This window comes from Ipomoea triloba, chromosome 4 (assembly GCF_003576645.1).
Source record: "Ipomoea triloba cultivar NCNSP0323 chromosome 4, ASM357664v1".
Classification (NCBI taxonomy): domain Eukaryota; kingdom Viridiplantae; phylum Streptophyta; class Magnoliopsida; order Solanales; family Convolvulaceae; genus Ipomoea; species Ipomoea triloba.
This window is the reverse complement of record NC_044919.1, coordinates 1,339,169-1,363,747: the sequence shown is the minus strand read 5'-3', so window position 1 is coordinate 1,363,747 and position 24,579 is coordinate 1,339,169. Positions and strand designations below refer to the sequence as shown.

Below are 24,579 nucleotides of genomic sequence, written 5' to 3'. Positions count from 1 at the left end.
ACAAAAACAAAGACAACTACAAAAGTAGACTTGGGTCTGTCTTTTCATGTGTCTTGTTGCCTGTAACCTGATACCGGCATTCCCAGTAGCTAAAAAGGTAAAAAAAACTTGAACTGTGAATTTTTATCCAAATTAATCCAGCAATTTATAAAAGTTAGTAAATGAATTATTAATATAACATTTTTCTTATTAGATACTGATCCTATCACTAAATTGGCTGATTAGCCACTTTGATTTGTCAATTTCACAAATTTTGTTGAGCCTGGAATCTGGACGTAGGCTTCCCGGGATGAAGAATTTCGCATTTTGTGGGTAATATAATTTTTTTTTTCTTTTGTGACTTGAAAAACTTGCTGGCATTATTGGAGAATATATATTGACCCTAACTAGTAAAGGACCACAATAAGATAAAATAAGTTGTCTATTACTGATCATATCGGTTATAATTAAGAAGGTCAACAAGCTACTCTTACTATGAACTAGATAATCAAATTTATGCTGAATGATAGACTATAGTACATGTCTTAGATAGTTTTGGACTAGATTTTCAAATTCGAATTAGTCACACGTTGATAATGGAGATATTGGATACCATAGGAAAAAAGTTATTTTTTTTAGTAGTGAGGAAATTTCAAATCATTATTTGAGAGTGTACCTCACATTGTAATCCTGATCGATAAAGAATCACAAACACATAAATCATTCTATGTTACTCAAATCATTTCGAACTAAGAGAACTGCTAAACAACTCACCGTAAGAATTAAACTCATAACACTTTGATTATCAAGAAAACAATAATATGAACAAGTTAGTCCTTGTTTGTCAGAGGTTCCCCCGCTGCTTACTCCACACATATCAGTCATCTCCTACCCTCACCCTCTGGCCTACCTCTCTTTCCCCTAGGAGCTTGTAAATACTCCACAATGCCATTTTGAATCAACCCCTCAGAAGAATCCCACGTTTTACAGGAAAAACCAGCTCTATTTTCTTGAAAACCCAAACAAAAATGGCTTCTTCCATCTCTCTCATCTTCTTGTTCCTCTCCACACAACTATTAGGCCTTTCTCTCTCAGAAACCAGCAATGCCAGTACTACTGTCTCCCTCCTCATGGCTATCAAGGCCTCCTTAGACCCTGGAAATCTTGTTCTCTCTTCTTGGTCACCCAATGTCACTGACCCATGTTCATTTGAAGGCATTGCTTGCAATGAGCTTGGCCAGGTGGTCAATATCTCCTTGCAGGGTAAAGGGCTTTATGGGAAAATACCACCTGAGATTGGCCAGCTGAGTGCCTTATCTGGGTTGTACCTTCATTTCAATAACCTTCATGGGATTATACCCAAGGAGATTGCTTTACTCACTCAGCTCTCAGATTTGTATCTCAATATGAATGACCTCTCTGGTTTCATTCCTTCTGAGATAGGCAACATGCCAAATCTTCAAGGTTTGTTTCTTTTTTCCTTTTTTTTTTTTTTTTTTTTTTCAAAATTTATTTATTAACTTCAATTATTGGCACAAATAGGCCGAAAAGTTGCAGTCTTGGCAATTTCTTGCAATTTGAAAACCTTATCATTGGATCTGTGGCTGTATATATGCATATCCTGATAATGTAGAATATCAGATTTTCTTGTTTCTCTGTGCTCATTCATTCCTCTTTTAGATATTTTTATTTTTTTGTGAGGGACTTTGTGTCTTAACCCAAAATTGGAAGAGATTTAAGAACCCAAAAGAGATAATGCTGTTAAGAAGGGTAATGACTAATGGGTTTAAGTAGTTTCCAGTTGCTACAGGCCAATAGTTGGTCCTAAAAGATTCTTTTTTGAAGCTTCACATTCTTAATTTTATTTTTTCTACTTGCATAACTGAGGTTGTCTTTTCTACAATGAGTTATACCAATAAAGTTTCAACCTTTGATTATAGTTGTTGAGGTAAATGAGAACATGATGAGAAAACAATGGTAGAAAGTAAAGAAGACAAGATTTACGTTGTTCTGTCTAACACCTATCATCTTCCGGTGCATATGAGACATACACAACAATAGTTTTTGTGGATTATCATGCACTTCATAGTTCATACCATGTCTGCATTTTTCAGCCACTGAGTTCAACATTATAACTGAACTTTAACCTGTATACTATTTGGTTGCAGTTTTGCAACTCTGTTACAACAGGCTTGATGGGAACATACCTAATAAGCTTGGGTCTCTTAAAAACCTTACTGTTCTTGCTCTTCAGTCCAATCAGTTAAGAGGGGCAATTCCTGCAAGTTTGGGAGGCTTGACACTGCTGACAAGGCTGGACTTGAGCTTTAACCACCTATTTGGTTCAATCCCAGTTAAACTTTCTGAAGCCCCCAAGTTAGAAATTCTTGATCTGAGAAATAACACCCTCTCTGGCAATGTTCCTCTCGGTAATTTGTTTCTCTTCTCAGTGTAGTTGACATGGTTAAACTCATATGGCATGCCTAATCAATGTTGTTTGAGTGAACTGTGTGCCTAACTTTCGTTTTCTGTTTTCTTTTGTTTGGATATTTGTGATTGGATTGAAGGTCTGAAGAGACTGAATGAGGGATTCCGGTATGAGAATAACCCCGGTCTATGTGGAACTGGTTTTCCCTCTTTGGCGCTCTGCAGTGATTCTTCTTTAAACCCCACCAAACCAGAACCATTTGGGCAAGGCTCAAATCATCTTCCAACTAAAGATATCCCGGAATCTGCCAACATCCCTCATCAGTTGAATCAGAACAGAAAACCACAAGCAGCTGCTGTTGTCGGGATTATTGGGCTGTTTGTTATATTGACAGTGGCTGGGCTGTTCACATTTTCATGGTACCGTCGTAGGAAACAACAGATTGGAAATACTATTGATATTTCTGAGAGTAGAGTTAGTACTGATCAGCCCAAGGTGCTATGCAGAAGGAGCACGTCTCCTCTTATCAGTCTCGAGTATTCCAATGGATGGGATCCTCTTGCGAAGGACCAAAGTGGAAGCGCTCTCTCCCAGGAAGTGCTCGAGAGCTTTATGTTCAATCTGGATGAAGTGGAGTCTGCTACACAGTACTTCTCGGAGATGAATTTGTTGGGCAAGAGTAGTTTCTCCGCTGTCTACAAAGGAACACTGAGGGACGGGTCTACTGTTGCTGTCAAGTGCATCTCCAAGACTAGTTGCAAGTCGGATGAAGCTGAGTTTCGAAAAGGGTTGAAATTGTTGACGTCGTTGAAGCATGAGAATCTGTTACGGTTGAGAGGCTTTTGTTGCTCTAAAGGTAGGGGAGAGTGCTTCCTCATCTATGACTTCGTCTCAAATGGAAATTTGCTGAGATACCTCGACGTGAAGGATGACAAAGGGAAGGTGCTCGATTGGTCTACCAGAACCGCTATAATCAAAGGCATTGCACGAGGTTAGTTTAGCTCGTTTATTATCAAATTTCTTTCTTAATCTTTGTCTGTTTAGCAATTCAGGTTGCCCGAGTTCCATATCTGGCTAGAAGTAACATTTCTCTGTTTCTGATATACTTTTGTTAAATAGGTATTGAGTACTTGCATGGTAACAAAAGAAACAAGCCTGCTTTAGTTCACAGAAACATATCGGCTGATAAGGTTCTTATCGATCATCTCTACAAACCTCTACTGTCTGATTCCGGCCTGCACAAACTATTAGCAGACGACATTGTCTTCTCCACGCTCAAGGGCAGTGCTGCTAACGGGTACCTTGCTCCCGAGTATGCAATCACAGGCCGATTCACTGAAAAGAGTGACATGTATGCGTTTGGCGTGATCATACTTCAGATCCTCTCTGGAAGTTGTGTGGTCACGCAATCAAATCACCAAGGAGCGGAGTTATGCAGATTCGAGGACTTCATTGATGCAAAACTCGGGAAGAACTTTGTAGAATCTGAGGCGGCCAAGCTGGGGAAGATTGCTCTACTCTGCACTCACGACTCTCCTAGCCGCAGGCCAACCATTGATGTGGTCATTCAAGAACTCAATGATCTCACTTGCAGCTCATGATTTCTAATGAACTTCTATGACTACTAGGAATCTGAGGCTAACTAGCAAATTAGGTACCCTTTTTTCCCCTTTCATGCTTTCTGTTTTTTTTTTAGGACTGTTGTCTTCTTGTAGGGATGTTCCTGAGCTTACACAGATAGGGGAAATTATCTCCATTTGATGAATTTTAGAATGCTAATGTAACAATTTGATGTATTATTTTTCTGCCATGGATATGAATAGTCTCTCCTTTACCAATTGGGTGGGTAGGTGGGTTTGGGGAGAGGGGGCTATGGCCTTCAAAGGCTATATTCATCATAACTATGTTAAATATTTTAAAATTTGAAATAAAATATTTATCAAATTTAAACTAAAGATTTATATATATATGTATCTTTTGAGCCTTATCAAGAAAATAGATGTTTATGGACTACAGGAACCAAGAGATTCCATCATCATTTGTATTGATTAAAAAATGTCAGTGGGGCACATAGCCACATAGGTATTATATTCTCAAGTACTATGCTACAATCCAAACTGGTGTTGCAATCCCAACATGTGAACTTGCATCTTTTTTGAATGAGTATTCCACAAGCTGAATAGTTCCAATCAATGGACAGACAAAGTGGCCAAGTGGGGTTGCTAGGACAGGGTTATCACTGTGCTCAAAGCCATTTAAAATGGTTGAATATTTCATGATAAGCTGCAGATTGCATAAACATAAGCTGACCAATGAATTGAATCTATAAAAATGGGTTTTTCATAAAGAAAGAGTGAGTGGATTGAAAGTATCAAGTAAGGTGTTTTATTGAAGCATACAAGTATATATAGAACACATCTACAAGTTTCTTTCAATGGTTACCTAATTTACAACATTCATATGGGGCATCTAATGAGCAAAAGATAACATAAGTGATTGGAGGATTTGGGGCAACCCGATCCAAGATAATCAGCTTGGTAACCACAAGGTTCCAAATTTGACTCTCAGTGAGAGTAGCCTATTAGTCTTCTTGGTTTGATAAGGTCAATTTGGATAACATAGACTGGGTTACCAACTAAGGTCACAGGGCAGAGTTTACCTAGTGAACACCATTGGGTTTGGGGTATTAAACCTGCAGGGCAATTCTTGAGCTTAAGAGCAAACCATCTGTAATGTAGAAGAAACATCTTCAACCTGAGGGTGAGATCTGTCTCCTGCAGAGAATTCATGAACAGTTCCCCCTAGTTCAATCCAACTACAGCCAGGGACCTTTTTGAGCTCCTTCTGTTTCATCATTGTCCTAATCCTCCGGACATAATCCCACATACCAAACCGAGCATAAATATTAGACAAAAGCACATATGAGCTTGAATTAGGTGAGTTGAGTTGGATTTGGTGCTTAGATACAGGCTGTGCAGCATCCAGGTGCTCATGATTACTACATGCACTTAACAAAGTTCTCCATACCACATCATTTGGCTCAATTGGCATTTCCTCAACAAACCTTATGGCTTCTTCCATGTGGCCTGCGCGGCTAAGAATGTCGACTATGCATCCATAGTGTTGGAGTTTGGGTTCCATTCGATGAACTCTTCTCATGATCTCGAAACACATTAGACCTTCCTTTATCAACCCGGCATGGCCACAAGCATTCAACACTACGATGAACGTGATATCATCCGGTTCAATGGAGAGTCTTTCCATCTCCATGAACAAATCAAAAGCCAACTCACCCCAGCCATGAACAGCCAATCCACCAATCATAGCATTCCAATGATCAACAGTTTTCTCTTTAATGTCCTCAAACACTCCCAGTGCATTGTCTATGCTGCCACATTTAGCATACATGTCTATTAGAGCAACCCCAAGTTTTCCATGGACAACAAATCCATGGTCCTTTATGTAACAATGTATAGCAAGGCCCTCATCAATGTAACCTAACTGTGCAGCTGCAGAAAGAGCACTCAATAAAGTGGCACCATCAGGTGCCAAATTGGTGTCACTCAGCATATCATGAAAAACAGACAGTGCTTCCATACTATGCCCATTCTTTACATACCCTGCCATCATAGCATTGCAGGAGATGACATCCTTTTCAGGCATGTGATTAAAAAGTGACTGAGCAGCATTAATGTTAGACACTTTTGCATACCCATCAATTAATATAGCATAACTAACAGCATCCCTTTTAGGCATCTTGCTAAATAAAGCTGCAGCCATTTCCATTTTCCCACTTTTAACACAACAATCGATCATCAAGTTCCAAGAAACCAAGTCCTTGAAGGGTGCCCTCTCAAACAACTCCCAAGCAACATCAAATCCATTCTCCATTTTCACATAACCACTGATCAAAGTATTCCAAGAAACCAAATTCCTAACCTGCACAGGCATACACTCAAATAACTCATGTGCAAGCTCCAACATCCTACACTTCACATACCCATCAATCATCGTATTATACGAAATGGAATCTCTGTTCGGCATTCTATCAAACACCTGCTGTCCAAACTCAACATAACCACATTTCACATACATACGTATTAAACAATTCTCAAGAAACACATTCGAGCCAAAATCGAGCTTCCTCAATAGCCCATGAACCTGCATTCCCTGCTTAACCAAGCCCGTCCTAGAGCATGACTTCAACACCAAAGAAAACGAGTACTCATCCAAAAAGATCCCATTTTTTAGCATCAAACAGAACACAAGAAAAGCTTTACTTGGACAATTACCATGTGAATATGACTTGATTACCGCGTTCCAGGGGAAAGGGTCGTTTCTATCTTCAAAATCAGAAAAGAGGAGAGAACGTGCGAATTCAACTACCGGCACATAAGGCGAAGTCGATAATCTGATGATGAGTTTCCTAATGAAGGAAGCGTCTTTGACTAGCCCTGTTGTTACCAATTGCGCATGGATTTGGTCGACGTCCGATTGAGTTTTGCAGGTTTGAGAAAGCTTTGAGAGCGTCGGTTTCCATGGTTGGATAGAGGTAGAGAGAAGCACCATAACGTTGAGAGCGATGGTTTTGGAGCTTTGGTTTCAGAGACAGTGAAAAGTTAGTTTTAGTTGGTATTCTAACTGTCATTCGCGCGATATTTTTCTTTGTGCATTATTGGGCTCAAAATGTAGAATAGGCCCATGACTAACTATATGGAATAATAATAAAATAGGTGTAATGGGCCAACTGGTCTGATATAATGGGCTTAACCGTTTTTTTTTTTTTTTTGGCGCACTTTCGTGAATCTTCGATTCACTTCTCGAATCGTCTTCAACACTTGGGAAGCTTCAATCGGCTTCACTGGTAAATAAATTCAGAATTGCAGCAATCTATCAATCACTGCAGAGGATCTGCGATAGCTAATTTTATCGTTCCTAAGGTAATATTCTTTAATTTCTGTGAATTCAAATGTGTAGAAGCTGCAAAATTTTGTGATTTCCTTTGAATTTTTTCCATATTCGAGGTTTGGGTTTTGTTTCAGTGATTGGGGTTTTCTTTAATTTTTGAAAGGATGTCTAAGTTATTTGGAGGGAAAAGTCCATTCGATGACCCTTTCTTCACTGAACCATTCGGCGGGAATAAGTGGTTGGAGGATGATGAGGGCAGTTCCCGGAAGCAAATCACCATTGAAGAGTTGAGCCCTGAGGATGGTGGTGATCATGTTCAGAGCAATGAAGAGCCAAGCAAAGAACTTGTTGTTAAGAACAATGGGAAAAAAGGAAAATCAGAAAGTAATTTGTTTCTTTAAGTATATGCTAGGTCATGACAAAAGAAACAATGTTTCAGTAAATTGAAGCATGTGTTCCATCTCAACTACAAGTCTATAGTTAGATTGTCAATTTTAAACCTATGATCGAATTCTGATACCAAATTGAAATATGCGTTTTATCTCAACTAAAAATTTAAGCTAATAGTTGGATTGCACATTTATGTTAAAAATTTAAGCTAATAGTTGGATTGCATATTTATGTTCATATATGCTCAACACAGTATTTATTGGTTCCATTAACTTTGCTTGTGCATTTATTGTGGTTCATCTAATAGGGATGCAGAATTTCAGCTTCAGGAGAGTTGCATATGGAGGCATAAATGGCACTTACTATAGTTGCACAGAAGGCAGGAGGGTTGGTGATGATGGGGTGAGAAAATTTTTCTCCATTGTGATTGTGTTATTACACTCTCATTGATATGAATCTGAACTTGAACTTGATTATGAGCAGGTGGTTTTGGTAGAGATGAATGAAGAAGACCAGACAATTGGCGAATCGCTGCATACAATATCAAAAGGAGTCCACAACAAGGTAAATGATCTAATTAGATGGTTTATTTTTTTGCATGAACAAAATGCCAAAAAGGGTCAACTGGAAATTGGCAAAAATTGAAACAAATTTACATATATAGGCTGTATTTTATCATTGAAAATCAGAGCTTCTTTAACCAAATACAAGATGTTTAATTGTTTATATTGGCAAACCCGGGAAAGGTTAGCCTTTGATTCATTAATTTGCATTCTCGGTGTCCTTAAATTTGCTTGTACAGGGCCATTCTGTCACAACGAAACGCAGTTCCACAGGTCAAGTGGATACGCTGCAAACTTTACACAACATGAATGAAGGTTCGTTTGTTTGTTGAAGTGAAATAAAGATGAACACATACATATATAGTGAATTTTGCTGAATATCTTTGATGTTGGACATACAGATGAGCTTGCTAATTTTGAAGAAACATGGAAAGCTAATGCTGATAAACAGTTGCCAGGATGGAATGAAGGGTTCAAATCACTTGAGAATGCTGCAGGTACATGACCCTTCCCCCTATATTAAGTGTTTATGTGTCATCAACTATATAATTTTGTGCATTATGAACATGAATTCTGTAAAATTTTGTATATTGAATCAGGGCATTCTGGACCCTGGTTCACGATATAACGATTGCCCTATGGACACAAATGCTATATTGACTGTCAGAACTGATCCACTACCCATATATGCATCTTTCCTGTTTGATAAAACTTATAGAATCAGTGGAGGCGATATTGGCTCTTTGTGTTTCATTTGGTTGAGAAAGTAGCTATGAACAGATACTACATTGTAACAGAGTCAATAGTACTCAAAAAAAAAAAAACTTATAGAATCTGAATGCCTGCATTCCATTCAATAGGGGCTAGTGGCAGTATATGGGATGATTTTGCAGCCTGGAGAAAATGGGGTGGATGGGCGCTCCCACCCGCGGCTGACTACTTTGGAAACCTTGGGTTGCTGGAACAGGGCAGTGAGCCCCAGGGTCATGGTTCTAGCCAGAGAACCAGAAGAGTTGTCCCTGTTGAATAAATTGAACTTCTCCTTGCACCATAGCTGTGTCACCATGATGGTTCTGCCCTAATGTAACTTATAATCATCTCTATCCCATGTTGTGTGTGTGAAAATTGTTTCAGACTATGGATTATGATGGTATGGTCCAGCACTTTTCTTGGATTTCCACTTTTTCATAATTGGTCAGATTATATCCTAGACCTGGCTTAACAATAAATTGTACACTTATGTGTACAAAGAGTTTAATTCAAACACATAATGACAGGAATGAGGAATGAAACTTTAAAATGGAAAAAAAGTTTTCAAACACATCTCCTCCAAATCAATCCATATGGACAGGACAACCAAGACTCTTAGCAAAAAAAGTTTTTAAACACATTAATTAGCTCACAAGGTGGACTGAGACCAAATGCTCACAATTTACCTTTTAATGCCTCGTCTGTATTCATAAGTTTCTTTCATATATTGCATTCACACAAGGTGGAATTCATAAGTTTCTTTCATATATTGCATTCACACAAGGTGGACTGAGACCAAATGCTCACAATTTACCTTTTAATGCCTCTGGACTGAGACCAAATGCTCACAATTTACCTTTTAATGCCTCGTCTGTATTCATAAGTTTCTTTCATATATTGCTTTCACACAAGGTGGACTGAGACCAAATGCTCACAATTTACCTTTTAATGCCTCGTCTGTATTCATAAGTTTCTTTCATATATTGCATTCACACAAGGTGGAATTCATAAGTTTCTTTCATATATTGCATTCACACAAGGTGGACTGAGACCAAATGCTCACAATTTACCTTTTAATGCCTCTGGACTGAGACCAAATGCTCACAATTTACCTTTTAATGCCTCTGTATTCATAAGTTTCTTTCATATATTGCATTCACACATATATTGCATTCACACAAGGTGAACTGAGACCAAATGCTCACAATTTACCTTTTAATGCCTCGTCTGTATTCATAAGTTTCTTTCATATATTACATTCACACAAATGGACTAGGTCTAAATGCTCACAATTTAACTTTTAGCATATTGTCCTGTATTCATAAGTTCTTTTCATATACTGCACTCACACAAGAGATAAGAGTGTATGACCATTTATGCCAATCAAGCTAGTTATTTCTTATTATTTTTATAACTTTGGTTTCCAACTTCACCAAGACTATAATATTGACTTTATGGGGACGTAAATAGTCAATTTATTTTTAGAATTTAATAACAAACTTTACACTTATGCATATATATAAGGAGTTCAATCATCGCTGGACCAATGTTATATACTAGACCAATGTCTTGGAGGTATTACGCCCATTTTACCTTACCAATCTATGCAGAACGAATAATGAAGATATAGTTTTAAGAGTGAAATTAATACTCTATATTTGCAAAAATTATAATTATAATTTTTAAATTATAAGACATGTAATTTTTGTCTCTAATTAATATTGAGTTGAAATACTAGTTTCTAATTAGCCACTAAAATTTATTTATTTTTTTGGAATTATGAAAATTTGATGAGAACAATTTTTTTGAAATTTTTTTTATATTCATTAAGATGAGAAGGGTATTCAGATTCCTATTAAATTCTTACTCCATGGCCTTATAAAAAAGTCTCACAAACCCTACTTCCAATGCGCCAGAGTCCAATTCAGCTTCTTATTCACACGACATGGAAGCTTCAGCTCCATTATCAAACATACCTAATGACATCATTCGACATATACTTTTGCAGTTGCCAATGAAGTTTGTCATCCGGTGCCAGTGCTTATGTAAACAGTGGCGTTCATTGATAGACGACTCAGATTTCAAGCTCTCGTATCGTGGACAACGACGAGTGGTCTTCCTCTCTCACGAATATCGATTGTGTTCTTGTAACGGGTTTGTTCTTTTGGTGGGTGAGAGAGATATTTGGTTGTGGAACCCGACCACCAGGTGTTTGAGGAAAGTGCTCAAGTCTCCATATCGGGAGAAGTCAAACCCGACGGCCATCACTGCAGCAGGGTTATGCTATGACTCCTACACTAGAGATTACAAGGTCGTCTTATTACTTCATAGCTTAATTTCTATCGATCCATTTGTCATTTGTGCCAGCTTCATCCACAAAGAGTGGCGACCAGTGCAGTTCCCTTGTTACTTAGATTCTGCTAAAGGCGGCATTGAGTTTCGCAATACATTTTATTGGTGGGCTGCAAGTGACATCAAAGATTGCGATTGGATTAGGGATCACTTTTCGGTAGTAGCTGGCAGAAATAGGATCATATATTTTGATCCAGCCCATGATGAATTCAGAATCTTGCCTACTTCCGATCTGTGGCACCAAAGAAAAAATCGGATAGTCGGGTTGAGAGTTATAGATAAGTGTTTATGCATGGCGTCATTCATGGTTCAGGAAGAGGAAGAACCCAAAATAAAAACGATACAAGTATGGATTATGAAGGAATATGGCAGACAAGAATCATGGATGACTGCTTTTACTATCCAAATGCCTCACCTTGGAGATATTAATGGGAGATACGGCATAACATTCTATTCTCAAAATAAGAATGCACACGAAGTATTATTCCTGTTTCTTGCGGGTTGGTGTGGAAAACAAACATATGTTTATGATCGGAAAAAAAATAAATTGAAGGAAGATCTGATCGACTTCCTAACCTCAGGTCATAGATTCTATGTTAGAGGGTGTTTCTATGTTGAGAGTTTTGCGTGCCCCGACCGGCCACAATATAATGGATTGATTTGGAGAGGTGATGATGATAAGCCCAGCACCAACACCTAGTTTACCCACAATATCAACTGGCCATATGAAAGTCTAGAAATAAAGAGCTATATTATTAGTTACTCCGTATATTATTATATATAGTTCTATTTAGATCGAGTTTTGCTTTGTTTATTTTTTTTGTTTTGTTGTTTTTTTTTTTTAAACTAAAAATGTACAAATACCAATGTTTTTGTGGTCTAGTGGCACGAAATAGCTCTCGTTGGCCCCATTGAGGTACACTATTGACTCTTTATGTTTCAGACTTTCACTAATTTGAGAAAATAGTTATGAATATATAGACTTACACTAATTTGAGAAAATAGTTATGAACATATAGATATTACACGCAATACTAAAAAATTAAAAAAAAAATGTACAATTATGATTTTAATAAAATAACAATTAAATATTGCACATTTTTTAATACTTAATTCATAACAAGAGTTTTATTGGAATTAAACATCATTATTATCACTAGTATTCTACTACTTTTAGAATTAGAAAAGATGTAGAATTGTCAAGAACCTTGTGGCTTAGGGTGTGTTTGAAAATTCGGAAAATGATTTCCGGAAATTATTTTCCGGGTTTTTGGTGTTTGGCTAAGATAGGAAAATAGAAGTCATGTAAAATAGCTTTGCAGTCAAAGTAAAATAGCCCCCATTTCCTATAAAATGACTTCCCCTTGGGGGAAGTCATTTTACCCTCTTCCTCCAACCTCCATCAACATCAAAAAGGGAGCCTGCACCGTCGCCTGAGACCATCGCCACTGTTGGAGGTTCACCGAATCGCCGTCGTCGATCAGCCTGTCACTGCCACGAACTGCTTCGCCGGAAAATAGGGAACTCCACTGGATTGCTCACCGGATCCGCTGCTGCACTGTCGGAGAAGCTTTGTCTACGTCGAACTCCACTGACGCCACTGTTGCTCGCCATTGCAAAGCGTACGCCGGAGACGGAGGACTCGCCGGCGATGAAGACGGAGGAAGAAACCCAGATTGTCGCTGCTTTGCCTAAGGAGACGAAGGTTGAGGGTTGAAGACACGCAGATGGAGGAAGAAATCCAGACGGGTGAAGACAGAGGAAAAAGGACCGCCATTGATGCAGTAAACAATTTGGGGGAAATTTGGATAGGGTTTGAGTACACAGTATGAATTGTGTGGTTAGAAATTTTTTAATTATAATAATAATAATAATAATAGTTGTGTTCATTTTCCATAAAATTAACCAAACACAACAAGACAGTTTTCCAAAACACAACCAAACACTGGAAAGTAAAATGTTTTCCGGAAAATGACTCATTTTCTGGAAAACATTTTCCAGAAGTCATTTTTCTGCTTTCCAAACGGACCTTTAGTGGCACCAAGTTGCTCCCTTATATGGAGGTTGTGCATCAGAAATGGTCGCCTTATGTATGGAGCAGCCTGACAATTCAACGGAGATATTAGTCACTATATTTGATGGGATACTTGAGCTACAAAATAAATTAAAAATTAATCAAGACACAAAATTTATTTATTTTTGAAAATAATTAATTTTATACTGACCAATCCATTGAGATGTATTTATATTTATAGAAATACAAAAAGTTTCCGTAAAAACAGGGATGATAATTGGTAAAGGATATATTCCTAGTAATATAAGGAAAGAGAGAAGGGTATTAAGATTCCTATTAAATTCTTACCCCATGGCCTTATAAAATGAGTCTCATAAACCCTAATTCTAATGCGCCAGAGTCCTCTTCGGCTTCTTATTCACACGACATGGAAGCTTCAACTCCATTCTCAAACATACCTAATGACATCATTCGACATATATTTTTGCAGTTGCCGATGAAGTTTGTCATCCGGTGCCAGTGCGTATGTAAACTGTGGCGTTCATTGATAGACGACTCAGATTTCAAGCTCTTGTATCGTGGACAACAACGAGTGATCTTCCTCTCTCACGAATATTCCACACGCCAAGATTCCGGATTCGAGGTTAAATCTACAAGCCATGATCTTCGTCTTCAAACGCATAAATTTCCGTTGGGAGAGGCCTATCCATACCATTTTAGAGTTTTGTGTTCTTGCAACGGGTTTGCTGTTCTGGTGGTTATGAGAGAGATTTGGTTGTGGAACCCGACCACCACCAGGTGTTCGACGAAAGTGCTCGAGTCGCCATATCGGGCGAAGTTAAATCCGAATCTCTTTGGAGGGCTATGCTACGACTCCTGCACTAGAGATTATAAGGTCGTCCTATCACTTCGCCCCATAAAACCTGGTCATGATTATGGCTATCCACTTCTCATCTCTGCTAGCCTCAACCACAAAGAGTGGCGACCGGTTCAGTTCCCTTGTAACTTGGTTTCTGCCCGGGGCGGCATTGAGTTTCGCAATACATTCCATTGGTGGGCAAGTGATATCAAAGATTGGGATAGGGATAGAGATTACTTGTGGGCAGCTGGTAGGAATAGGATCGTATACTTTGATCCTGTGCATGATGAATTCAGAATCTTGCCCACCCCCGAACTGGGGCGCGGAAGAGAAAACTCGATAGTCGGGTTGGGGGTTATAGATGAGTGTTTATGCATGGCGTCATTCATGGTTCGGGAAGGGGATGAACCCAACATGAAAACGATACAAGTATTGATTATGAAGGAATATGGCAAACAAGAATCATGGATGAATGTTTTTGCTATCAGAATGCCTCATTACCTTGAAAACATTTATGAGAGTTATGATTTAACATTCTATTCTCAAAAAAAGAATGCACAAGAAGTATTATTCCTGCATACTGCAGGTCGGTGTGGACCGGAAATATATGTTTATGATCGGTGTGGACAGGAAATATATGTTTATGATCGGGAAAAAAATAAATTGAAGGAAGGTCTGATGGACTTCCTAACCTCAAGTAGTAGATTCTATACTAGTGTGTGTTTCTATGTTGAGAGTTTTGCGTCCCCCGACCGGCCACAATAGATTGATTTGGGGAGGTGATGATGATGAAAGTCTAGAAATAAAGATTTGAAAAGGCCGGTGACAAATCCGTATACTGCCTATTTTTTTTAGATCTTGTATTTATGTTTAAGTTAATTAATTCTTAGTTACATTATTATATATAGTTCTAATTAGATCGAGTTTTGCTTTGTTTAAATTTTTTTTGTTTTGTTTTTTTTTTTAAACTAAAAATGTACAAATGCCAATGATGGTCTAGTGGCACGAAGTCGATTGAGAAAATAGGTGGGGTCGATATTAACTCTTTATAAGCTAGAAAATAGTTCTGATCAGATACTGCATTGTAATAGGTAATAAATACTGCACATTTTTTAATAATTAAATACTTAAATTAATTCGGAATACGGGTCAAATAGGCCCTTAAACTATAAGTCAAATACAATTAGCCCCATAAACTAACAAAAGCTCCAATTAGGTTCATCTCTTAACTTTTATGCAATTAAGCCTATAACTTTTAAAATTTGTGCAATTAGCTCAATTTGCAGGTAAACACAAGGTAATAACAGGTAAAGCGGCATAACTGTGATACTCCTAAGTGAGAGGTCATAGGTTTGACCACCAGTGGGGGCATTGGCACAAATGGAGAGGTCATAGGTTTGATTACCAGTGGGGGCATTGGCACAAATGTATTAATAACAGGACAGGTAAAGCGGCATACAGGACAGGTAAAGCGGCATAACTGTGGTACTCCCAAGTGAGAGGTCATAGGTTTGATCACCAGTGGGGCATTGTCACAAATGTCCCAAGTGAGAGGTCATAGGTTTGATCACCAGTGGGGCATTGGCACAAATGTATTTGTAATACCCCGTATTTTATTAACATTATCCTAAAGCGTTGACATTCTAAGTTATGATCTTCAGATATTTCAAAAGAATTTTTATAAGTGAGTATAGTTGTTATTAAGCTGCGAACCTACTGTCCTAGGAAATGAATTATTAGACACCATACTATTATTCTTGAATTTCCTATTTAATTAAATCAGCTCATAGCAGCGAAAATTTATTTTGATCGTACATCGCTAAATTTCGCGGTGTACCGAACCTAGCCCAATTTTGAGGGTTAGTCTGGAATAAATTTTTAGTTTCGGAAATTATTCTATCTGGATTATTTTCCACCGAAACCTTATCTGTTTGAACCACAACTGATAAGTTGGAAGATATTTTATTATTTTATTATTTTTTTTCCAAGCTTATCACATAAGATTGGGATCAATATAAAAGCAATTTCCCATTTCTTCAATTCTTCATTCCCATTTGTGAGGAGAGAGAGAGATGATTCCATTTCCATCTTCTTCACAAAGCTTCAATTTCCATGGCAAATTCCTTCACATCTCTCAATTTTATTCGGTAAATCTTCGTTTTTATTCGGTAAATAGTTCTATTTTCCTTCCTAGAGCATGGATTTGAGATTAATTTCTTGAAATCTCTTGTTATGGTGTTGATTGTGATCTTAGGATTTTAAGGTGAAATTTGGGGAAATCAACTCCAAAAGTCTTCTACGAGGATTAGAAACCCGATTGAGGTAAGGAATCCCTTAAGTTGGATTAGTCACTTGAATTTGGATAATTGATTATTTGGTTGAAATATGGTGTTTTTGGAGCTTTGGGAATATTTTTGTATACATGTTCATAGCTTGGATATGCTTGTATATGTTGTATTTATGTCCATATAGGCTTATACTTGTGAAAATAGTGAAAAGAAATCAGGATAGATTCTGGCAGTAACTTCCGAGATTTATTGGGAAAAATTGGTAAGGTATTTTGATCCTTTTTTTTTTAGACATGTAGTTCTATAAGTTTAGAACCTGCATATAAAATTTCATAATGATCGGAGTAGTGGAAGTATGGTTTTCGGAATTTTTCCCAAAACTGGTCCAGGGAGAGACAGAATTCCGGACAGCACACTGCCAAGGGCAAAAATGGAATTTTCTGTGTTTATTCGCGAACCAAAATGACCAAAACTTTTTATGGACATCAAGTACTATAAGTTGGGATCCTACCATAAAAATTTCAAGTGGAAAAGAGTTCGGGAACTATTTTTACCGGCTCAATCTTTCGGACTGCGCCAAGCTGAAATTTTCTGAATTATGCTTAGTATGATTATGGATGTGTTAATGATAATTGTGAGGTAGTTAGTGAGTTAATGGTGATTAGGTGATGCTAAGGACGTGGATTAATGATGGAGATTAAATGATAATCTCATGATTTTTGGGTTATGGTTAGGCAATGACCTTACCTATTAGAATTTATATATGTTTGGATGTACGGTATCCTCAAGTTATGATCTAATGGTGTTGATCATGGTGGAAGTTGTCAATGGAAATAATGACAAGGACAGCTATCTATTATTAGTTAATGGTGGGGACGATAGTTGAGGATGCTGGTTGTCTTAAAGTGTGAGATGGACATATGAAGTGTATCCAAAAATGTTTACGAAAACTTACGTTGAAAGACGTATGCTATTTTGGTATAAAGGTTGTCAAAACCTTATTGTTTGAGAAAATGATGTTTGAAAATCCTTCAGAGGCTAATGAAGTAGCCGATTTCAAGTATTGGACTCATTTGTGAAATATGTCCAAATGAGATGATTTGTTGTAAGAAAACTGAAGGAAGGATAACGTTTTCAAAACCGTAGTTTCTAAAGTAAGTGAGGAGGACCTTGATTGACCCACGGGTGGCTTTAAGTGCCCATGGCCCAGTGGTCGTTATATTGTTAGAGCGAAGTCTATTCGCCGTTATGTCGTCATGTTGGAATAAGGAGAGGTGCCCACGGGAAGGCTTGAGTGCCACAGCCCGGGGTTGGGATAAGGGAGGAACCTACGGGAGGGCTAAAGTGCCATGGCCCGAGGTTGTAGGCCTCACTCTTACTATATGAAACTAAGGAAGTTTTAAAGACGAGAAAGAGTTATTTTGTAACGTCTTTGAGAAAGAAATGATTTTGTCTTACGAGACGAGTGGATGTTGTTTCACTAAATGTTTTCAAACCTTTGTCTACTTTTAAGTGACAAATGGATTTCCTTACTTAGCCGTCGCGCTAACTACACATCAATGTGTTCTTATCAGTTGCAGATTAGTGTGGAGCCCTGTAACCGATGAACTAAATCGAAGGGAAGTGCAGGTTGAAGTTTACTCTATCTTAGAATAGATACTCTGGAAGAATGACTTCCCTATGTATAAGTTTGATATTGATGTTGTGTTTCGATGTTGTATGTTGATGTTGATGTTGTAAGTTTAGCCTGTGCACTTAGAGTGGAGTTTGTCAAAGAGGTGATAGAATTCACTCTAGGTGTGGCGGTAGCACCCAGTTTTCTGCCGATAAGATGTAAGCTTCCGCAGCATATGAATATCGATTTGTAATTAATGTAAGAGTTGAAAATTGGGGTGTTACAGTATTAATAACAGGTAAAATTATTATTTTCAAAAATAATTTTTATTCTCGACCAATGAAATTGATTTGTTCTTTTTCTCCAATTTTTACATAAACCACGAAATGTGAAGCCAATCTACAATATATTCCTGGGTTTCAATTGAAGCCAATCCACAATATAATGTGAATCATTATAATTAATTCGAGTAAGAGATTTATCACAATATGTGTGACTCAACCTGGCTTCTCATTATATTAAGCCCTTATTTATTTTTAACAATTATGAAAATTTGATGAGCATATTTTTGGAAATAATTAATTTTATACTGACCAATCCATTGAGATGTTTTTTTTTTTTTGAGACTCGGTTACAATGTAGTATCTATTCATAGCTACTTTCTCAACCCATTTATGTGGGAGTGTTAACCGGACCGGGTGCCACTAGACCACAAGGTCTTTGTCCATTGAGATGTATTTATATTTATAGAAATACAAAAAATTTCCGTAAAAACAGGAATGATAATTGGTAAAGGATATATTCCTAATAATCTACTCTATATATAAAAACAATATCCTCCTCCAAACTTTCCCGCCCAAAGTTAGTGGTATTTTGGTAAAATCACCTATTTTATTTATTTATTTATTATTTTATTAATCTATTAATTATCCATATATATTTATTCACCTATAATATTATTATGGTAAAATGATAAATAGGTAACATAATATGATTGGTGTGATATAATTGATGATTGAATAATTGGTGATATATCATATTACCATAATTAATATTAATAATATTACCATATTATAATATGGTAATATTGTTAATATTAATTGGTGATTGAATAATTGGTGATATATATATATTCGTAATCTATACTATATAATTGTAATAATCATACTCTAGTGTTGAAGACAGATGAGAGGGTGTGGGGGTTTGGAACACTGAACCCTTCTAATCATCGGGTTACCAATTCAAGCACCATTGCGGCCATTGGGGTGGACCGTCGGCTGCCGTTGGGATAGTCCGCCTTTCGGGGCCGTTTGCGGTGTCGATTGTTGGCCGTCTTTTTCGTTCATTGAAGAAGAAGAAGAAGAAGAAGAAGAAGAAGAAAAAGAGAAAGGACGACACTTCTGAATGGAGGCCTAAAAGCCATGTTGTGGAGTATGGTGTAGTTTCTGATTCTCGTGGGAATGTGATTGATGAGATATGAATTTCAAAGTATTGTTTTTTTTTTTGACATTTACTCACACTTTTTAGTACATCATTAAATGATTATCTTGCTTAGAAGAAAGTAAAGTTCGAGACTTCTTTTGTTTTTTGTTTTTTGTTTTTTGTTTTTGTTTGTTTGTTTGTTTTTATTTTGTTTTTTTTTTTTTGGCTGATTCTCCTTGGAACTTTGCTCGAACAGTATTCAGATATGGCTTTTGAACATTATCCAACTCTGTGCTGTTTAGTACTAAACTATAGCTTGACTTTCTTTTTCAAAAAACATTCACACATTTGAATGTAAAGGGCTTGCTTTTGGCAATTTGGAGCAAATAATTTTTGAATACATGTTAGTAGTCACAGATGGTTTGCAATTAGTTGAAGGCAGTATATTTGGCAATGGTTTATCATCATGGTTTTTGAAAAAGTGAATCGTCAACTTATTTAGCATCTTAACAAATAGCGTTAATAATTTTATTTTATTTTTTCTATTTTAATAACACAAAAGCAAAATTAACCAATTTTATAATACAACGACTAAATTAAATATTTTACAATAGTATAGGGACAAACGATTTTATAAATCATCTACTGTACGAATTGTTTTACAAATTGTTCACTTGCACGACATCAATTGTTTACTTGCACGAGATGGGAATATTGTATTGGATTTAATAAGTACATACTAAAATACATAAAGTCATAGTTGATTAGTAGAAAATTAAATAAAAAATATGAGATATTATTGGAATTGGAAATTAAATCAATAATATGCGATATTATTGGAATCGAAAATTAAATCAAGAATGAGATATTATTGGAATTGAAAATTACAGAACAATATCTATTAATTATATTTGGTAAGAACATACTATGAAATTTACTACAAATTAATTATATTTGGTAAAAGATGTTAATAATAATAAATTCTATCATAATATAATAATATATTTCTGCACTCTCTTATGGGTTCAAATATTCAAAATCTAATGTTGTAAGTTTATATATTGCAAAAGTTGGTCGGTTAATTAAGTTCTACTGTTATATATCTTTTCTACACCATTAACATGTAATATGCATTTTTATTATATAATAGTTGACATTATATTTATTTTTAAATTATTTCTTCTGTATTTTTCTATATTTATTTTAATAATAATATAATTATCTAATCATAATAATATACAAAATTGTCTTAAGACTGCGAATTGAATTCCAAAAACACATTTTCATGACATTGATATTGCCTAATATTCTTATTAATTATTTCCAAACTAATTATTTCAATTCCTAGCCGAAATTAATCTACCAAAATATTAATTATTTATTAACATAATTTCCTAATATTTTTATTTTATATTTAAGGTATAATATTATTAGTACAAAAATAGATTATCATTCCTTCTTTTAAGTAATTATTATGATATTTTTATGGTTTTGTTAATACTTGCCATTATAAAGTATAATTGATTTTGTATTTTGTTAATACTTGCCATTATAAAGTATAATTGATTTTGTACTAATATTTTATTATGGTAATTCTCATCACATTGATTTTGTACTAATATTTTATTATGGTAATTCTCATCACCTTGATTTTGTACTAATATTTTATTATGGTAATTCTCATCACCTACTTTTTGTACTAATATTTTATTATGGTAATTCTCATCACCTACTTCCATGTGATTTTTATGATTATTTTATGATAATCTATACACATATTTTTATACTTAAGGTATAATATTATTGGCAGAAAATAAATTATAGTTATCTTTTTTTTTTAGGTGCAAATACTTAACTTAATAATTAAATATTTTTTTTTTTAGGTGCAAATACTTAACTTAATAATTAAATATTAATATAATTGCCTAATTTTTATTTATTGTATAATTAAATATTAATATAATTGCCTAATTTTTATTTATTGTACTCATTATGGTAATTCTCATTCTCTTCTTCCGTGTAATTATTTAAGTAATATATATAAAAGTATAATATTATTATAATTATAACTAAAGAATAATTGAATAATTTTTTCGGCATTAATGTACTATAATTATTCAATCTTTTTATATATATATATATAATTTTCCTAATATAATTTGTATCTAATTGATTTTGAGACTAATATATAAATCATTACATTTCAAGATTTTTTTTACCTTACCATAATTCATCATTTTTCATTGTATCTCTTGCTTTTTTCAGCCACATAATTAAAACTCTACACATAATGGTTCTTACTTTCGTTTTACTCAATGAAATAAATGTCTAAAGTACTGCTTAGACAATTAGGGTACGATTGATTCGATTGTACGGGGTGTTAGGGTTAAAACATTGAGATAATTGTTTTTTGTTTTTTTTTTTTTGTCGAAAACAATTTTAATGAGCTGCTATATATATATATTCAATCTTATTGGTTTATTTTATTGGACTTTCTATTTATTCATTTATTTATTGTATTTTATTTATTTACTTAGATGACTAAAATAATAGCAATGATTATCTTTTACATGTATCTATATTAAATGACATGTATACAATATATGTGGACTATGCGCATGCATATTACTGACATATTTTATGTATGTGTAATTTGCATAATTATGTTTATATTCTAGGCACATTTGATTTATTTAAATTTAAATGTTTTAAAATCACATGTTGTATCTAATAACATAATGTTTTATAATATGTTTTTTTGGTAAAATATTGTGATGATCAATATATACAAGCAATTCAATATTACAAGAGAACAAATATTATATTGAGTGATATTTTTACACTAATCACATAATAAAATAATTGTACACGTTCAGTATTAGAATTTGGTTATTATTCTATCTTTAATTTTATTATCTAAATATATAATTTAAAATATTTATCCGTGCATCGTACGAGTAATTGAGCAATTATTTGATTGAATTCAAGTAAGGATAACATTAGAAAACATAATAGATCCAACCATTTTCATCATTTGCACTATATAATATTGATGTTATAATTTATATAATTATATATCGATCTAAATATTCTTAAAACATTATAACAAAATTCATTCCGTTGTTGCACGGGCGAATACTAGTATAAGTAAAGAGAGAAGGGTATTCAGATTCCTATTAAATTCTTACTCCATGGCCTTATAAAAAAGAGTCTCATAAACCCACTTCTAATGCGCCAGAATACTCTTCGGCTTCTTATTCATACTCTTCGGCGCCCGAATGCTATGATTAATTTTAGAAAATTAAGCCACCAATTTAAATTTAGGAGTTGTGGGAAATTTTATTCCGTGGCCTGGCCATATAAAAGGAGTCTCACAAACCCTACTTTCATTACGCCTCGTCCTCTTCAGCCTCTTATTCTCAGACATGGAAGCTTCAGCTTCATTGTCAAACCTACCTCAAGACATCATTCGACTTATACTTTTGCAGTTGCCGGTGAAGTGTGTGATTCAATGCCAGTGCGTATGTAAACAGTGGCGTTCGTTGATAGACGATTCAGATTTCAAGTTCTCGTATCGTGGACAATTTCGAGTGATCCTCCACGAAAGCAATAATCGCTGGAGGAGGTCGATAGTTAGATCTACAAGCCATGATCTTCGTCTTCGAAGGCATAAATGGCCGTATGGAGAGGGGTCTCCATTGATTCGTGCGACCTTCGAAAACAATTTTAGTGTTTTGTGTTCTTGCCACGGGCTCGTGCTTCTTCTGGTGGCTAACAGAGATATTTGGTTGTGGAACCCGTCCACCAAGTATTCGACGAAAGTGCTCGAGTCTCCATATCCGGAGGACTTACACGTGGTTACTGATGCAGTGGTAGCAGCGGGGCTATGCTACGATTCTTGCACTAGAGATTACAAGGTCGTCCTATCACTTCGCAAGGATATTAAAAGTCCTTTTGAAATTGAAATTGGATATCCATTTCTCATGTATGCCAGCTTCAACCACAAAGAGTGGCGACCAGTGCAGTTCCCTTATAACTTGCATTCTGTTAGAGGCGGCATTGAGTTTCGCAATACATTTTACTGGTGGGTAAGTGACATGAAAGATTGGAATTGGTATATTAATTTCTATTCGGATAGGAATAGGATCATATATTTTGATCCTGTGCGTGATGAATTCAGAATTTTGCCCTTGCCCACCCCCGAACATAGCAAAAACTTCTCAATATCCGGATTGGGGTTTATAGATGACTGTTTATGCATGGCGGCAAGCAAGCTTAGGGAAAAGAAAGAAGAACCCGAACCCGAAACCCAAACGATATGGATTATGAAGAAATATGGTAGGCAAGAATCATGGATGGCTGCATTTTCTATCCAAATGAGTGAGCTTGGAAATATTTATGGGAGTTATATCTTAACATTCTATTCTCAAAAAAAGAATGCACAAGAAGTATTATTCCTGCGGTGTAATATGAGACGGTATGGGCGACAGATATTTATTTATGATCGGGGAAAAAACGAACTGAAGGAAGATCAATTGTACTTCCTAACCTCAGATCGTAGAGCGTATTTTTTTCCGTATTTCTATGTTGAGAGTCTTAATTGCATGCCCGGACCGGCCACAACGGATTGATTTGGAGAGGTGATGATGATGATGATATATAATTTCTACATTTATAATTTCTAGCATATAATGCTTTTACTCTATGGAGTTTTCAAGACTTTGAATATCAATTTTGCTTTCTTTATTGGGTTTGACTTTTGAGGCTTTGAACATTTATGAAGAGGAGAATACTCTTTGGGTGAACACTAGTATTTAATTTCTTTGTATTTTTTGGATCATTACTCACTTAGTTATCTGTTTGATTTGCTTTTGCAAATTATTTACACTGTTTATTTTTGACATTGTAACAGAGTATCTACGAGAGTATCGGCTGCTGCTTTTAACTTTAAATATTTGAAGTTTGGATTTTGATTTTTTTTTTTTAATTTTTATGGTTTGAAAATAAGTTT

General features: G+C 35.6%; 5 protein-coding genes across 6 annotated transcripts; 4 read left to right on the top strand and 1 right to left on the bottom strand.

Moving 5' to 3' along the window:
• Positions 1–654: 654 nt before the first annotated feature.
• Positions 655–4,243, top strand: LOC116016796 (leucine-rich repeat receptor-like serine/threonine-protein kinase At1g17230). Its single transcript, XM_031257201.1, has 4 exons — positions 655–1,443; positions 2,148–2,408; positions 2,547–3,398; positions 3,527–4,243. Exons 1-4 carry the CDS (start codon positions 1,008–1,010, stop codon positions 4,006–4,008), a joined length of 2,031 nt encoding a protein of 676 aa, XP_031113061.1. The 5' UTR covers positions 655–1,007; the 3' UTR covers positions 4,009–4,243.
• A 526-nt stretch (positions 4,244–4,769) lies between these two features.
• On the bottom strand, positions 4,770–7,000 carry LOC116016797 (pentatricopeptide repeat-containing protein At2g45350, chloroplastic). The gene has a single exon (XM_031257202.1). The coding sequence runs from the start codon at positions 6,974–6,976 to the stop codon at positions 5,120–5,122; it is 1,857 nt and encodes a 618-aa protein (XP_031113062.1). The 5' UTR covers positions 6,977–7,000; the 3' UTR covers positions 4,770–5,119.
• Positions 7,001–7,206: 206 nt separating this feature from the next.
• On the top strand, positions 7,207–9,459 carry LOC116015509. 2 transcript variants are annotated; one of them, XM_031255599.1, is made up of 7 exons: positions 7,207–7,347; positions 7,479–7,699; positions 8,013–8,107; positions 8,189–8,269; positions 8,508–8,583; positions 8,670–8,765; positions 9,129–9,459. In XM_031255599.1, the coding sequence occupies exons 2-7, from the start codon at positions 7,480–7,482 to the stop codon at positions 9,296–9,298; spliced, it is 738 nt and encodes a 245-aa protein (XP_031111459.1). In that variant the 5' UTR covers positions 7,207–7,347; position 7,479; the 3' UTR covers positions 9,299–9,459. The 2 variants fall into 2 exon arrangements, with proteins under 2 accessions (XP_031111459.1, XP_031111460.1); XM_031255600.1 differs by lacking the exon at positions 9,129–9,459 and adding an exon at positions 8,868–9,044.
• Positions 9,460–10,963: 1,504 nt separating this feature from the next.
• Positions 10,964–12,070, top strand: LOC116017729 (F-box protein CPR1-like). The gene has a single exon (XM_031258356.1). It carries the CDS (start codon positions 10,964–10,966, stop codon positions 12,068–12,070), a length of 1,107 nt encoding a protein of 368 aa, XP_031114216.1.
• A 1,678-nt stretch (positions 12,071–13,748) lies between these two features.
• Positions 13,749–15,742, top strand: LOC116017722 (F-box protein CPR1-like). The gene is made up of 2 exons (XM_031258349.1): positions 13,749–14,829; positions 15,594–15,742. The coding sequence occupies exons 1-2, from the start codon at positions 13,749–13,751 to the stop codon at positions 15,740–15,742; spliced, it is 1,230 nt and encodes a 409-aa protein (XP_031114209.1).
• The last annotated feature ends 8,837 nt before the right edge of the window (positions 15,743–24,579 follow it).

What these genes read in the sequence shown, in the direction of transcription:
- LOC116016796 (XM_031257201.1), top strand. Translation starts at nt 1,008, where the DNA reads ATGGCTTCTTCCATCTCTCTCATCTTCTTGTTCCTCTCCACACAACTA. An exon ending in CAACATGCCAAATCTTCAAG is followed by an intron (nt 1,444 to 2,147) that starts GTTTGTTTCTTT and finishes ATTTGGTTGCAG; the next exon opens with TTTTGCAACTCTGTTACAAC. An exon ending in AATCAAAGGCATTGCACGAG is followed by an intron (nt 3,399 to 3,526) that starts GTTAGTTTAGCT and finishes TTTGTTAAATAG; the next exon opens with GTATTGAGTACTTGCATGGT.
- LOC116016797 (XM_031257202.1), bottom strand. Translation starts at nt 6,976, where the DNA reads ATGGTGCTTCTCTCTACCTCTATCCAACCATGGAAACCGACGCTCTCA.
- LOC116015509 (XM_031255599.1), top strand. Translation starts at nt 7,480, where the DNA reads ATGTCTAAGTTATTTGGAGGGAAAAGTCCATTCGATGACCCTTTCTTC. An exon ending in CAAAAGGAGTCCACAACAAG is followed by an intron (nt 8,270 to 8,507) that starts GTAAATGATCTA and finishes TTGCTTGTACAG; the next exon opens with GGCCATTCTGTCACAACGAA. An exon ending in TTTACACAACATGAATGAAG is followed by an intron (nt 8,584 to 8,669) that starts GTTCGTTTGTTT and finishes TTGGACATACAG; the next exon opens with ATGAGCTTGCTAATTTTGAA.
- LOC116017729 (XM_031258356.1), top strand. Translation starts at nt 10,964, where the DNA reads ATGGAAGCTTCAGCTCCATTATCAAACATACCTAATGACATCATTCGA.
- LOC116017722 (XM_031258349.1), top strand. Translation starts at nt 13,749, where the DNA reads ATGAGTCTCATAAACCCTAATTCTAATGCGCCAGAGTCCTCTTCGGCT. An exon ending in ATTATTCCTGCATACTGCAG is followed by an intron (nt 14,830 to 15,593) that starts GTCGGTGTGGAC and finishes GAGAGGTCATAG; the next exon opens with GTTTGACCACCAGTGGGGGC.